The sequence below is a fragment of the Emydura macquarii genome, unplaced genomic scaffold, assembly GCF_026122565.2.
Source record: "Emydura macquarii macquarii isolate MOO-44397 ecotype Brisbane River unplaced genomic scaffold, CSIRO-AGI_Emac_v2 contig_295, whole genome shotgun sequence".
Classification (NCBI taxonomy): Eukaryota; Metazoa; Chordata; order Testudines; family Chelidae; genus Emydura; species Emydura macquarii.
In genome coordinates, this window is record NW_027130432.1 from 9,357,533 (window position 1) to 9,373,168 (window position 15,636).

The 15,636-nt window shown below is 43.0% G+C and overlaps 3 protein-coding genes across 7 annotated transcripts in view; 1 reads left to right on the forward strand and 2 right to left on the reverse strand.

Moving 5' to 3' along the window:
• PRMT7 (protein arginine methyltransferase 7) overlaps positions 1 to 430 on the reverse strand; it is a 39,800-nt gene extending 39,370 nt beyond the window's left edge. For both annotated transcript variants that reach the window (XM_067551656.1, XM_067551664.1), the window contains exon 1: positions 374 to 430. The gene's annotated coding sequence lies outside the window, so the exon portion shown is untranslated. The remainder of the gene's footprint in view (positions 1 to 373) is intronic.
• A 153-nt stretch (positions 431 to 583) lies between these two features.
• Positions 584 to 10,102, forward strand: SLC7A6OS (solute carrier family 7 member 6 opposite strand). Its single transcript, XM_067551694.1, has 5 exons — positions 584 to 834; positions 3,395 to 3,778; positions 4,575 to 4,778; positions 5,793 to 5,934; positions 9,268 to 10,102. Exons 1-5 carry the CDS (start codon positions 667 to 669, stop codon positions 9,390 to 9,392), a joined length of 1,023 nt encoding a protein of 340 aa, XP_067407795.1. The 5' UTR covers positions 584 to 666; the 3' UTR covers positions 9,393 to 10,102.
• A 2,292-nt stretch (positions 10,103 to 12,394) lies between these two features.
• The window catches only part of SLC7A6 (solute carrier family 7 member 6), a 56,541-nt gene continuing 53,299 nt past the window's right edge, over positions 12,395 to 15,636 (reverse strand). For all 4 annotated transcript variants that reach the window (XM_067551727.1, XM_067551722.1, XM_067551706.1 and 1 more), the window contains 2 exons: positions 15,437 to 15,620; positions 12,395 to 14,451 (listed from right to left, as the gene is read on the reverse strand). In XM_067551727.1, coding sequence (XP_067407828.1) covers positions 14,357 to 14,451; positions 15,437 to 15,620 — 279 coding nt within the window. In that variant the 3' untranslated portion in view covers positions 12,395 to 14,356. The remainder of the gene's footprint in view (positions 14,452 to 15,436; positions 15,621 to 15,636) is intronic.

A 15,636-nucleotide genomic window follows, 5' to 3' on the forward strand; every position in this document is an offset into this window, starting at 1 on the left:
AACGGGGCACCGAAGTGCAGAAACAAGGTTATCACCATACGGGGAGCGGCGGGACCCCCGCAAGGTCTGGAAGATGGTGACGGGAGCCACATGGATATACGTGGCCCCAGTACAAGAGCAGGGGGATGCGCGTTATCGAGAGCAGGCAGGGTCCGGGGACGCGTTACGGGCTCGGGGGCCCGCACGGGGCGGACACGCCGCCTTGCGAGGGCACATGGAGCTACGCCATGGGGCAGCCCCTGCAGGGACAGCGGGCGGCCGACGCTCCGAGCTCCTGCCTGCGGGCCCGCGCAACCGACCGACCGACCCACCCGCCCGGCAGTGCCGGGTACCCCGAGCCCCGCCCCTCAGGGCTAACGCCGCATGGCCTTACCGCCCGCCCGGCCTAGCTCAGGGACAGGAGAGCACCGCCATCTTCCCTTCCCAGACTACATTGCGTCAGCACAGGAAAGACACCGCACGCATCCGGGAGGGACGATTGAAGGGGGCGGGGCTTCCCGTACAGGCCCCGCCCATTTGGGTGGTATAATGCATAATAAAACGCTCCGCCTGCTCCTCCCCCCCCCCCCCCCCGAGACGGGCCCATAAAGCAGGAGCACCGGAGGAGGAGGCGGGGTCTGGGGTGTTCGGGACACATCCCAGCATGCCGAGCGGTACGTGGCTGGCATGGAGAGCGCGGCGGTTCTGCGTGTGAAGCGGAAGCGCGGCGGGTCGGAGCCGGCCGAGGCCCTGGTGCTCGCCTGCAAGCGGCTGCGCACCGAGCCGGGTCCCGCGCCGCCCCGCGACCCGGTGGAGAAGAACCTCTTCAAGCTGGTGGCCACCGTGTCCTCGCAGGTACTGCGGCCTCAGGCTTAGCGCCGGGGTCTTTGTCCCGCCCTGGGGCCCCTGTCAGCGGGCTCCGTGGGGCTTCCCGGGCCCCAGCCCAGAGCGGGGCTCCGTCCTTGTCTTGCTCTGCGGGGAGCCCCAACCCCCCCCCCCCCCCCGGCAGCTCTTTCAGTTTGCGGGAGCTCTCCCAGTCCCCTGCCTCCTGCAACCCCCCTTGGTCTGTGTCACGGCCGGCGCTCGTCTCCCGCCCCCTCCCTCTAGCACCCCTACACTGCCCCCCTTGGTCTGTGGCACGGCCCGTGCGCGTCTCCCGCCCCCCCCCCTCCGTCCACCGGCCCACCCCCTTGATCTGCGGCCCCCATCAAACTCTTCCTCTCTCCTTTGCCTCCGCTGGGCCCCTCTACCCAGAGACCAGCCTGCTCCTGAATGGGGTTTCATGATTTCTAGGTCCTCATTAAACATCTCCTGCCTAACCAGGGCTATCATCTCTGGGCACCCCTTTGTCTCACCCATGGAGCATCTCTGGGTGATGTCGCTGCTATGTCGCTGAATGGACTATCAGGTTGGCACCTAAAAACAAAGCCAGCAGAGGGTTGTTTTCATGATGAAAACTAGTCCACCTCAAAAAGTGAATTTGGTGTTTCTTTGGGTCCTCCACCTGCCTCAAAGTCCCCCTACCCAGTTTATTGGGGTTTTCTCCATAATCCTATTTTAAAGGTATATTTTCCCACACTGTTGCCTGAAAGGCCTGCACAAATACAGTGAAGTTTACACTGAGAGATGATAGGGATCCAGTGTAATGGGCTATAATAGTCAGAGACTTTTCCTGGAGGGATTGACCCAATGTGTAGTGATGGGGAAGCTATACTTCCACTACCACCAAGATCAGCTTTCTCTTTGGTACTTTTTGACATCTGTATCAGTGGCTCTCTACCTTTCCAGACTACTGTACCCTTTTCAGGAGTATGATTTCTTTTGTGTACCCCCAAGTTTCACCTCACTTAAACTACTTGCTTACAAAGGTAGACACAAATACAAAAGTTCATCATAGCACACTATTACTGAAAAATTGCTTACTGTCTCATTTCTACCATATAGTTATAAAATAAATCAATTGGAATATAAATATTGTACTTAATAGTATATAGAGCAGTTATACAAACAAGTTATTGTCTATATGAAATTTTAGTTTGTACTGACTTCATTAGTTATGTAGCTTTTTGTAAAACTAAGCAAGTATCTAAATGAGTTGGTGAAGACCTCTGTGTACCCCCAGAGGTACATGTACCCCTGGTTGAGAACCAATATGCAGCCAGTAGGTGAACTAATCAGACAACACAGACTCAGATGCCAGCAATATGTAGGTGACACACAGCTCAGCCTATCCTTCACCACATGTGACTGCACCAATACCGCCCCAGATGGCCCAGAACTTGGATGAGATCAGCTCTTGAATGGAAAAATAGCTGGCTGAACGAGCAAGACTGGAGTGGTGCTGGTGGACAGAGGAAAGCATTTTGAAGAGTTCACAGCTGTGGTGTGGTCTTATTTGATTGATGGTAGATACTCACAATAGGTCAGTTCATTCCTTAGTTTAGGAGTACTCTTGAATTCCTTGCTGAAACTGTAATGTAGAAACACCCCCATGAGCAATGCTATTCATTGTCTCCTATTTGGTGGGTGACTGTCCCATCCTCGGACAATGACCTGGCCTCCATTATCATGCCTTCATCACCTCTTAACTGGATTACGTCAGTGTGTTGTTACTGGGCATGAAGCCTTCAGTTCTAAGGAAACTAGCACACTGATACAGAATGCTGCAGCATGTCTCCTCAGCAACACGGGCTACCAGAAGCATATCTGACCTCTCCTCTGCTCTCTACAGCTTCTCCTAGAACTTCAAATTAAGTTCAAGGTCCTGATCCTTATTTTCAAGGCATTTCATGGCCGGGGCCCAGAATATGTAAAAGTCCACCTAAAGCTCTGGGATGAAGACTGTTTGTTTGATAACTTCACTCCTCTGGCACAATGGAATTTCCTGCAATGAGGGTAAAGTTCATCTGTGCAGGAGACAGAACTTCCTCAGGGACTAGCTGAGACTGTGGCGTGAACGCCCTCAAGTACAGGGATCATCACAAACCTTCACCACCTTCCACTTCAAGCATGTTTCTTTGACATTGTCTTCTCTAACATAGTAATAATCTATATTCCAAACAACCTGCCATACCATAACAAGACACTTCACTGTACACACTTCTCCTGAGTTATGGAAAAGGGAACAAACACGTGACCAGTAATCATGTTGTTTAATGCACTGCTAGAAAATGTGGAGATACTATGATGTGTGGTATAAGAACCTATGTAGGATAGAAATATAATAGACAGTGTTGTCAAATGAATAATGTAAACAATTAGTAGACATTTTTTTACTTGCATCCTACAATTTATTCCAATCTTGGTCGTCACGTGTAACAATAATAGGCACAAAGCACTTTCAGAGAGGAGTGTGATTGCTGTTTTTAAGTTAGTGGCTTGACTGGATTTTTCCCCTTGCGCTCTCTCTTTCCAGAATGAGCCTGTTCAGAAGTATGTACAAGAAGCTATTACTCGAGATAAAGCAGCACAGATTCTGCGACCCTCTTTAGGAAGCACTCAGAGGATCATTCAGGACCTTCGTTCCACCAAGCAGGTGAACAGGCAGGAAAATAGGTACCGCCTCATAACCAGCCACCGGCCAAACTATGCTGAAAGAGAAACGATTGCGCTTGGCACAGATGGCGAGAAGATAAATGAGTGTGCCAAATTGGACTCTGAAACAAAAAAAGACACTTCACAAAAAGGCAGCAATGCCACTGGTGATGGTTCAGATTATTTTGGGAAATTCCAGTTGTTTGATATAGTGCAAGAGGAGGAAGTAGAGAGAGACCCCAATATCCCTGCAGCAAACTCACAGGTTGGTACTGAGACTTGTACAATACTGAGTTGCTAAGTAAAGTTACATTTTTTTTGTAGTAAAATTGCATAGGTAGCCAAATTGGAAAGTTTCTTCTATATTTTTACCAGTGGTTTTGAATTTGTTCATTTGTTTAGTTAATGCCCTTACATTGTCTAGGTGCTTGTTAGTTAGAGGATTAAATCTGGCCTGAGGAAAATATCGAAGATATGGGTGAGGAGAGTCCTGAAGTCCTAGTGAAAAATGCAGCTCCCTGGAACAAACTCTTACTGGCTAGGGGAGGGTGCATGGATTTCTATCGAAGTGTCTTGTCTGGGCCCTATGTGGGGGGGCTAATCTCTCAACTAAGTCTCTGGCTAAGAAGTGTCTAAAACTCAAAGCTTCACTCTCTATTTAGTTGCTAGAAAGGAGCTGTGTGTCAGTGCCCCCAACTCTCCAGAATCCCATAATCTGCGCAAAAAAAAAAAAAAAAAAAAGGCTGGTAGAGAGAAGAGGCCTCTGCTGCTTTGACTGAGTTTCTGCCACCTTAACTCCAATGCCTGCTTCTACTGCTGCTCATAGTTCACTGAAGCAGCAGCAGCAGAGTGAGATTTATATGGTATCCTTCCAGATAGTCATACTGCAATTTATTTGAAGCATTAGCAATATAAAGCTTTCAATGGCAAAACTTTTTTAAATAAATTGCAGAATGTTTTTACTTTTCCCTATTTGTGGCATGAAAGATAAATGTTTGATTTGTAGCTCACTATAAAACTGTGTGACTTCAATGAAATATTGGTGGGTTTTTTTATAACAGAAAACTGATGATCCAGATGTGATTCTTTGCAATGCAGTAGAAATGATCCGTGAGCGTTTAACCGTATCTGAGAACGTTAAAAGATTAGAACACCGCGAAAAGGAGGATGAATATGTTTATGATATTTACTACATGGAAACATCCACTCCTGGCTGGATCCAGAACATCCTCTCTGTGCAGCCTTACACACAGGAATGTGAACTGGTAAGAGGAAGGAAGTCAAAAACCAGACTTCATTTAATAATGAAAAAACGTGTTGCAATTAAATTGAGGTTCTAGTCTGAAAAGCATGATGATGCAGAAATGGCATCTTGTAGCTCAATGACCTTTATCAAATGTGCTTTTTTCTAACTACCAGCCCTGCAAACTCAACTTGGGTTCTTTCGATATTGGAAGGCAAATTAATGCCCTACATAATGCACCTATGTAACGCCTATTGTTTTCATTGGGTCTGCACAGGTGTAACTGACTGGAACTTAGATTTTTTTTCTCCTTGTGCATTTGTCATTCATATTTCAGTTGGGTGGCTCTCCAGGACTACAAGAGTAAAACTTGCTTCTTGTTGATGAGCAGCTATGACTACGCAAAAGGCGACATAAGGGGGGGCCAAATTAAGGTTGCATAGGCAGTCTTATTTCTTGCATTTCCTAACTTGAATACTTACTTTCTATTAATTTGTCAAGTTTTGTGCATTACATATGAAGGACAAACAAGTGTGCTTCAGTTGTGATCTGATTTCATATTTCAAAGGTAGGCATTGGTAAGAAACTTTCTTTCATTGCATATCCTGTAATCCATTTGTTCCTGTCACCAAAATTAAACACTGCTTTATCACTTATTTCAAATAGCTAATTTTTCTCAAAACTACTATTCATTCAACTACTTAGGTATCACTATAGTGGATGGAATTAATTTTGCCATTTCATTTCAGCAGTACCCAGAAGAGATAATGATGCAACCCCATCAGTGTTCTGTTAAGTTTTTATCCCTAATGCAGTACTAAATTAAAAATACAGGTTATGCCATATCTGAACAGACTAGTCTGCCCATTTCAGCTACAATACATTTTCCCTCTTGGATGGTGTCACTATACTCTTGGATGGTGTCGCTGGTGTATATCTTTTTCTTCATCTTACACTATGTAGCTTGATAGAGAAATCACTTTGTTTTTCTATGACACTTTCTCCTCTGAACAGTCCTTTCCCTATTGACATGCAGGTAGATGATAATATTTCAGAAGAAATTTATGAAGATGAAGATGATGAGAACAATGAGAATAACTGGCGTAATGACTATCCTGATGAAGATGAGTTCTTTCCTGAGGAAGATGAAAACAGTGACAAAGAAGGAAGAGATGGAGGTATTTTATAGTCAGATGTTACCTTGTCCTTCTGCCATTTAGGGGATGAGGCTTAAATCTTCTGGTGGTACTCACCTTTGCTAGATATACTGTCACATGCCAAGAGACTATGACTTAGGGAACAAGTTAAAGTGGAATCATTACTGAATGGAGATGTTAAGATGGGGTGTTCATTTAAACTACAGACTTCCAAGGCAATCCTGCATGAAGAATCTCTTCCACAATTATCAGTGGAGGCTAGGAATAAACTGTTCTCGTTTTCATACATCTCACATTTTTGAACGAGTATTGGTAAGTTGTTAACTTCCTTAGAAATTACAGGAATTGAGAAATTTAACTTCTATGGTAAGTCTTTGAGTGTTGTGAAAGCCCCTTAAAACTGAGGTGACAGACTTCTGCAGACTTTGCAAATGCTTCTTTCCCTGAAAATCTTAGGGAACAAAGGTAAATACTTGTACCTGGGCCCTTTGTGCCATATGAAATCAATCAGTAACCTGTATTAGTGGATCCTCCATTTTGTCTTAAATGGATGAACTCATCTTTAATGGCTGACTGAGGAATTTCTTTCAGTAGTTAAATCAGCTTGATATGGATTTCTATCAAGAGTTGCACTGTGAGATGTGTGTGGTTTGGAGACTGATTCAGTTCCTGACTTGTGTGACAAAGCTCTTCCTCTACCTTGGTGGGTCCAGCGCTTCCTTCTAGTGGTAGGTCAGTCAACTGCTTCACCCTTTAGTGTTCTTCCACCCTCTAGTGGTGCGGGAGGGTGATATAGCCTCTCTAAGATGGCCACTCCCTGCTGGCTCCCAGTCCAGTCTCTGATTCTCACAGGCCCTTGCCTCTTTGCTGGGGCTCTTACTCCTCCAGTGAATGGCTGGTGGGTGGGGCCCAGTCCCACCTCCAACTCGGGTCCCTAACCCAGGGACCCTACAAGTAGCAACCTCGCACTGTGGCTTCAGGAAAGCTGCTAGCTTCCCTGGGTTTCTTCCCCATTCCCCTTGACTTAATGTCCGCACCCTGTTTAGACAGGGGTCCTTCCTGGCTTCCTTGCTAGGGAAGGTGGATCAGGGTGCAGGGGTCTGCCCAGCTCCCTAAATTACATTTAATGGGCTCCTTGGCATTAGGGCACCAAGCTGCTATATGCCCCAACTCCCTGCACATACAATGCTGGTACGTGACCCTAGGCAGCCCTCTATTCTTCAGGCTAGCGGGTCTGACCCTGTAGTCTGCTTTGCCAAGATCACCCTGTTCCTTCGCAGCCTCTGGCTGGCCCTTGGCTTTTTTCTTCTTCCCCTAATCTTTCCCACATTCTCAGTTGCTCGAATTCCAGTGATTGAGGCCGGTGGCTTGACTCTGAGTCTTCCTTGAGTGGTCAGGAGAGCCCCCTGGCTGCCAGCCAGCTGTCATTCTATCAGCGTGACTATGTCATCGTAGGAGGGGAGGGGTCATTTTGGCCTATCCATGTGCAGAGGTCTGGTGGTAGTCCCCTCATGTATCGGTTGATGACCAGCATTTCGAGGATCTCTTCTGGACTGTGGACCTCAGGTTGCAGCTGCTACTTCCGTGCAAGGTGGGTGAGGTCAAACAATGGGGACCTCGATGGCTTGCTTTCTTGGTACCTCCACTCATGATGCCTCTAGGTTCGCACGGCCACTGTTACTCCTGATCAGGCCAGGATCTCTGCTTTCAGATGTGGGTAGTCGGCTGCAGTCTCAGCGGACGTGTCATGGTAGGTCTTCTGGTCTTCCCCACACAGAAAAGGGGTGAGAATGCTGGTCCTGGGGCCAGGCCTCTCGCAGTGCAGTCCTCTCAAAAGTCAGAAGGTATGCCTCCACAACTTCCTCCGCAGTCATCTTTGGTAGGTAGCTGGTGGCTCTCCAGGCTTGCGTTGTCAGACCTGTGGGCTGGGGGGGGTCAGGGTCTTTAGTTGGATCATTGCCTCTTGTAGGAGGGCTTGGTCCTGGGTTGCCTGACTCATTAGTAATTGATTGGTCTCTTGTTGCACCTGCATTGATTCCTGCTGGGCGGTCATCTGGGCCCTGGTGGCTTCTTGTTGGGCCACTGCGGCTTGTACTAGTGCCCTCACCACGTCTTCTTTTAAGGTGAAGGAAAAACACAGGCAGGGTTTTTTTTTTTTTTTTGGTTTGGTGCTTAGTCTGCTGCATTGTTACACAGATCCCTCACCTAACACCAATTGTGACAAAGCTCTTCCTCTACCTCGGTGGGTCTAGCACTTCCTTCTAGCAGTAGGTCAGGGAACTGCTTCACCCTTTAGTGTTCTTCCACCCTCTAGTGATGAGGAGGGTGATACAGCCTCTCGAAGATGGCTGCTTCCTGCTGCCTCCCAGTCCTGTCTCTGGTTTTCACAGGCCCTTGCTGCTTTGCTGGGGCTCTTGCCCCTCCAGTGAATGGTCAGTAAAGGGGGGGGGGACCCAGTTCCTCCCTCAACTCGGGGCCCCAACCCAGGGGGTCCTACAAGTAGCAACCTGGTGCTGTGGTTTCAGGAAAGCTGCTAGCTTCCCTGGGTTTCTTCCCCATGCCCCTTTACTTTGTCTGCACTCTGCTCAGATGGGTCCTTCCTGGTTTTCTTGCCATTGAAGGCTCTTGATCCCTGACAGCCCCACTGGGTGTGGTAGTGCCCAAACCAAATGTCCAGTTCAATCTTTCCCTTCTGGCAGGGTCTCTTCCCTTAGGCCTCCAAGCCTGGGAAAGGTCCTTTGCCCTCTTCGGGTAGGGTTTTTCCTCCCCCTATCTTTGTACTGCAGCGTTCTCTTCTGTCAATGTTATGCTCCTTCTCCTAAACCCTCTGGCTCTTAACAGCATCTTGCCTGCTCACACACTCTGGTAGCTCACCTTACTCTCACAACTCCAGCCACACCCTTTCTCTGGAGGGTTTAATAAATCCTAGTGGGGCCTTGATTGGCTCTAATTAACCTGGAGTAACCTCTGGTCAGCTACCATGGGAAAAAGACTTGCTGTGCCTGGGGCTCATATATTGGCCTTCTAGCACTATCTGGTAACTATCTAGTGTGCCCCTGTCACACTTGCTACTGATTTTGAGCAAATTTGTTTCCTTATTAAAATTGAGACGTCTTAGGTACATTGAAATCTTCAGTTAAACCATGCTATATGTGCAAAGTTAGCATGGCTGCTCTGAAAATCAGAGTACAACTCAAAACTCATCTAATGCAGAACTTCAAGAGTAATTCTTGGGCAGTTGGTAGATGGGAAGCTCTTGCATTACCATATGAATTTATTGTTCCTGAATTATAACTGATCTTTAACTACAGTGATTTTACATGAAGTTTGAAACATTTAATGTCTTTTCTCTAGAGTCTGAGGATAGGAGCTTTGCTGATGAAGATGGCAGGGATATCAGGAGAACGTGGGCCAAGTACCACTGTGATATTCTGCAGGAGTTTGAATATGATGGGATTGATGACTTGGATTCTGATTAACACTAAATACTCTGAATACTGGTCTTCTGCATGCACTGTATTCTTGACTTCCCTGCAAAAGTTCAGAAAATTACTGCTGCTTGTGGTAGCTCTTTATGGAGATATTAAGGTGAGACTCCAGATAATGGAAAAGCATTTTGTTCTGGTAAAACAAATAGCTTCCCATTGTTGTACAATTCAAAATGGGGCAAGGATGAACCTTAAGGTGAAGCTGTTCTTGTCCTTTTTGATCTGCAGAAGTGATACTATATTTGATTATATACATTGCACCTACCTGTTTCCTAACCTGAGTCATTGGGAAAGTAAGTCTGCACAACTGAACTTTCTGCAGATAAGCTCACTAAAACTAACTTTTTGTACCTAATTAGAATCCAGGAAGCAGCTGCAATTTTAAGTTGGTAGTATTTAACCCTATGAGTGAATTAGTCATTCACATTGACTCTTCATCCAGTAGCAAGTGTCATTTTGAGTGAAAGATGCATTTTCTAGTTTGAGTATTACAAATGATGGCAAGGAGCAGAGAAGCAATTGTGGCTTTAAGAAAGAGCTGCATTACCATCCTAAGAGCAGCTATCTCTGAGAGAATTATCAAAATAAGATCACTAGACAGGTCCTAGGGCTTTTTGGCTGGACACCTTTCCCTTCATTTTTGTATCACGAGTAATGTAAAGTGTTTATGCACTTAATATGTAAATAAATAATTTTTTGAATCTTTGCTGTAAATAGCCATTTCTTTAAAAAGGCTTGGATTCTACCCCTTAACTCACCTAAAAGATTCAAAATGCTGAAATGTAAGCCTTTGAGCAGTGAGTAGTTCTAATGGGGATGTCAACTTCTATACAAAGCTACTCTAGTCATCTCCGTGTAAATCAAAATCTCAGATTGTAGGCTTGACTAAAGTCTGTGTACTATGCCTTTAGCAGATACCTGGTCTGTTGGTGCATGGTCAAAATATTCACTTCAGGGAAGTTTGTGCACTGAGAACTGGTTACCATAAGCTGTTTTAATTCCACTACTCTAGTTCAAAAACGTTAGAGTAACTCATTCAAGTTCTGCACTTAGGTCCAGCCTTTAAAGGCAGCCAGCATGAAAGTATATTTCCTTTTTACTCCTAATTGGGCGATTGCTTGCTACTCACATTAATCATTTGAAGGCTACTGTTTAGCCTTAGTCTACACCTGCCTTCATCATCTGCTCCTCCAACCCTTTGTCTTCTGTTCTCTTAACTCAGAATGGTAGAGCTGTGCAGTAGATTTATTTTGTAAAGAAGATAATGGTTGGGAAACCCATCTCATGAATATATGAAGGCACTATACAATATCCGCTTTTTCTAACCTTAATACAATACTATCACAAGAACCATGCCAAGTGGTTAGTGGGACTCAGTTAAACTGGTTTTAAGTTATTTTAGTTTGCCATCATCACAGCTGTTTACATTATACTTAACCTATCTAGTAGCTTAGGAATGTATTTTGGAAGCAACTGTCCTGGTAACTGGTGCCTACATTAAGATCTCTAGCTATTGCAGTAGCCCTTTCCTGCTTGATAAGGGGACTTATGGAAACCCATCACACAGGGTTGTTAAGGGCTTCTCAGAGCAGATGTTCCCATTGCTGCAGCCTCCACCTTCTAGATTTTAATGGTAAAGAGCCAGTAGGGCAGTTGTCATTGCATTCAAAAGTGGTACTTGAAATGGAGGAAGAAGCAAATAGGTTTGTGGCTATTTCCTTTGCACTAGTAACTAATAGGACAATAGTGATTGTACTAACAGTAAAACAAAATGACCAAACCTGTTTTTAGAGAGACAGGGTGGGTAATCTTATTAAACCAACTTCTACTGATAGAGAGAAGCTTTCAAGTGTCCACAGCTCTTCAGCCCTGCATAAATATGAAAGCTTGACTCACCAACAGATGTTGATCCCCTAAAGATATTACCTCACCCACCTTGTCTGTCTACTATCCTGAAATTGACATGGGTACAACACTGCATACAAAACCTATTTTTGTCAATATCACAAATTGACACAGACTTTTGTAGTGTATAATTTGTAAAAATCAATTAATCAAGTAGCAGTCTCTGCTAGAGTTTGTTAGTGGAGGAAAGTCCCATGGAAGAAGTTACAATAATGCGTGAGTGTAGTTGAAGTTAAATTCTTTCAAATAAGAACTTTGGGTGATTTACTGAACTCTATTCTTTGTCCCCTGTTTCAGAATGTCTGCTGGCCTTCTACAACCAAGAGTAGTTATGCAGATAGTGGTGCAGCATGCATGGCAGTAGTCAAGCAATGTTCACTAAGCCAAGTAGGTAGTGATTGTCAGCTTATGATTTTGGGAGTCCTGGCTCAAAGATTAGCCTATAGTTATGTTTTAGGCCATGAAAGATTGAAAAATCATCCTCTAACATCAGATTATGGAATTTATAGGGCAGCAGATTTTTTGGCTATTTTATCTATACATAGGAAAAGGGACTCTGCCATTGTACATAAGCGACCTGAAAATGTAACTGGTCTAGGATCAAATAAAACAAGTCTGACCTCACATCTTACAGGTCTGCCTCAAGCAACTGTCCCTATTTTCCTTTCCTACCTTTTGAAAACTGTCTGCTAATCCACTCCTACTGCATGTTCCCCTCTCCCCTCCTGCCCCCATCATCCTTTCCCCTGTCAATATGTGCATAGCATTTTAGTACAAGAGAGCCTGCACCATGGCTAATAGGATATCAATTAATGATTTTAATGTAAATCATTGCATTTATCAGGATCTGTTAGTTATAGCAGACTGAGGATCACATAATTCATCCCTGAAATGGATTTCAGTGTAGTGGAATTTACAAGATATTTTATTTAAAGTTAATCTATTCTAAGCACTCACATAAAATATAAAACTACAGCTAGTTTGAGAGTGTGAACTACCTACTATAATACTTTAAACAAAGCTCACAATTAAATGTATTACATTTTCTTAATAGCACATTGGAATGTAATAAGCCACAGCAAGATTAAGTGTTAAATGCCACTTTTTTATTAAATGGTCAGGTGAAACAATAAAAGTGGTTGAGGTTTATATAAAACTCCTGGACTTCAATTTACCCAGTAATAAGATGGTAAATTAAATATATTGCTTGGTAAACCTAGCAGAGGAGTGCAAGTTTACATAAAAATAAATCCACAAGTGAGACTAGGTAGAAGTTATGGCACACTTAAAATAAGTGCCGTATAACCCAAATATCTGTCTTTTGGAGTTTAACATCTCCCAATTGTAAAAAAGCCTTTCAATGCAGTGTGCTGAGGGTTTGAGGGGATTTATTTTAAACCTCTTCAGCTACAGTGAAATAAATTAGCATAGCACAGAAAGTAACTAAGATTGCACAGGTCCAGTTTACCTAGTTTAAAATAAAACCTGACTTAAGTAGGAAGTTGACATACACAGTAAAATTTCTAAACATTTCACGAGTGCCAAACAAGCTCATCCCACTGTCTGCCACAAAGGCATAATACGAGCCCCATTTTTACAGCTGTATTTCCTCTTAATTAAGGAAGTTGACAAAATTGGTTTTAAAGCTTTTGAACCTCAAGCATGGGCTAATAAGTAGAGATGTATTCCATATTGCACCACAGGACTATAGTTTGCTGTCCTAATCATCTCAAAACAAATGATGCACAGTTGCTTCAGATCTCATCTGAAGTATTATATTTACAATAGTGTCTTACATTGGTATGTAAAGTGCCTAGGAGCAGAGCCAGCAAAAGCGTATGATTAGAAGAACCCTGGTACCTTGAAGGCAATTTAATCTTTACCTCAGTAGTACAATTATTTCCAGCATTTATTACTAATGGTTGAAGTAAACAGACAGTACATCAGATCAGTGTTTCCCCTTTTTCCACAATATTATTCAAAGCTGAATATTATGTTCAAATAGTGATTGTCACAGAAGAGAAACCTATTTCACATCTAATTTTCAAGCTGAGATGACAGCCAGGGTATTACATATTCTTTCTACTATAAAGGACTAATATGTAAAAGTAGTATTCCAGAATTCGAAGAATGAACTTCAAATGAACAGAATTGAAAATTAAAAATGGAAAATTCTGGTCTCTTATTACTCTGCTTGTAAGCTCCTTTAAGAAAGTTAAATGTGGAAGTTTAAGTGTTTTGCCTCTTAAGTATTTTACTTTTGGGGTTTGATTTGAACCATTTAGAAACAATCCATGCTTAGATGTAACATTTTAATCAAATCTTAAGGTTGTAAGATGTGAATTTAGAACTTGTGAAAGGTACAGGATGAAAAAGCTTTGGAGATAAGTGGTGTAGGTCTGCAAATAAGACTTTTCACTTGTATGAAGTGTATGGTACATTGAAATATTAAATTTCTAGAGGAGAAAGGATAGTCAGTCTTTATAGGCCCATTGAATCTGTATCCTGTCTGTTGTAACTGCCAATGATGGATGGATGAATGAATGAATGTTATGGACACTTGTCGCTTGGGAGTCACTTCACATAGCCACTGAGTATCCATCCATCAGATATAAATGGCTTTTGGTCATTTGACTTGGAGTGGTTTTGAACTGTGGAGAACTAGTTAGTGGAATAACAATTTTAAGTAAAGTATGTTTAATTTGATCACGCAGCTCTACTATTCTAGAATTTCTTTCCCCTCTTACCACTTAAATTCCATTTAAGAGATTTTTCCATTGGCCTCAAACTACAATCAATAGTTCAGACACTGTTTCCATGTCCGAAGTGATTAGCTAATGATTACCCATATAAATGTGTACTGACAATACTTCAACTACAGACCAGGGTGGAGTATGATCCACCCAAGCATCCCTCTTCGGTTATAGGTAGTGTATCCATTCCTGCCTCCAATGGTTCCTCAGTTGCCCCATATTCCCTGTTGATCCTCTTCTGTTCCGGTCAGTGACTTTTCCTTGGTTCTATGCTGTTTTTGGAATTGCTTTGCATCTTTAGTTAGATTTGGTCTCTAATTTCTTATTTTCACTAGTGTCCATCTCTGTCAATACACTGTAACAAAGCAGCTGGGTGGCTCGAGTGATAGCACCTGCACAGGAAATTGAAGATAAGCCAGGTGAATATCCAAGTATTACCATCACACAAACAACAAATTACTTAAACAGAACTTTAAGCCAACTGGACTACAGCTAGATCAGCAAAAGTTAGTCCTCAACAGGGTTCAAGTTCTATTTTCTTTAAAAAAAAACACCACAAACAAGATACATTTACAACACAATATTAAGTTCCATTTTTGGTCTAGTCTGTCTGTTTTTTTTTGTTTAAAAAAAAAAAAACAAAACACTGTTAAAAGCTGTGAAACAGTAGCATTGTTTTTTCTCCCAGGTACCCTATAGCGTATACAATACACTGAAATTTGTTTTCCCTGTATTGAAAAGGCCTAAAATAGACCGGTAAGGCTTACAAAAGCTCCAAATAGTGCAGTGGGGCAAGTTCTGTACACATTTAAGAAATTGATAAAGTTTTAATTGATCCATACACTGACGAAGTCATGTACCCTCGTTCATTGAAGAGTGGATTATAAAAGACAACACCCCCAGTGGAAACTTTTATTGAATTGTAAAAAAAATCAAAACAGGAGGTTGCAAGAAAAGAATGAGTAATCCTTAAGTGTGACAATTCAACAAAAGGCTACTGGCAGGCAAAGCACCAGAGAAGGTATTTTTTTCAGCTTTGAATAGCAAACTACATATTTTCAAACAGCTGATTAATCTAAACTCCAACTAAAGTGAAGCAAGACAACATAATTGCTACAGTCCAGAAAGATTGTCATTTTAGAATTACAGCCAGCCTTACTTTAGGATTTAGATATTTCAGTGTGTTAAGATACAAACAATGATTGATAGAAACTATAAAATATACACTAAAGGAAATGTGAAATACAATGGGGGGAAAAAAGTCCAATAATTGCCATTCATCTCATGGGATGACTCTCACTACTTTAAAACCTATTGTAAAATAGCTTCATTGGAGCCTAGCAAACAGTGAAATGTCTCCTGTCTACATGCATTTACCTAATATCTTGTTGATAAATGGAGGCCTTCTGGATATGGGCACGTAGACGCCAATGAAATAGACTGGAATTCCAGATATAGCAATGCCAATTCCGATCAATGAATTAATGGTATCACTGTACAGTGGCACGACCACCAGAAATACAGAGCATATGCAGAAAACTATTGGGAAAAATAGACTCAGCTGTAGAAAAGGATAA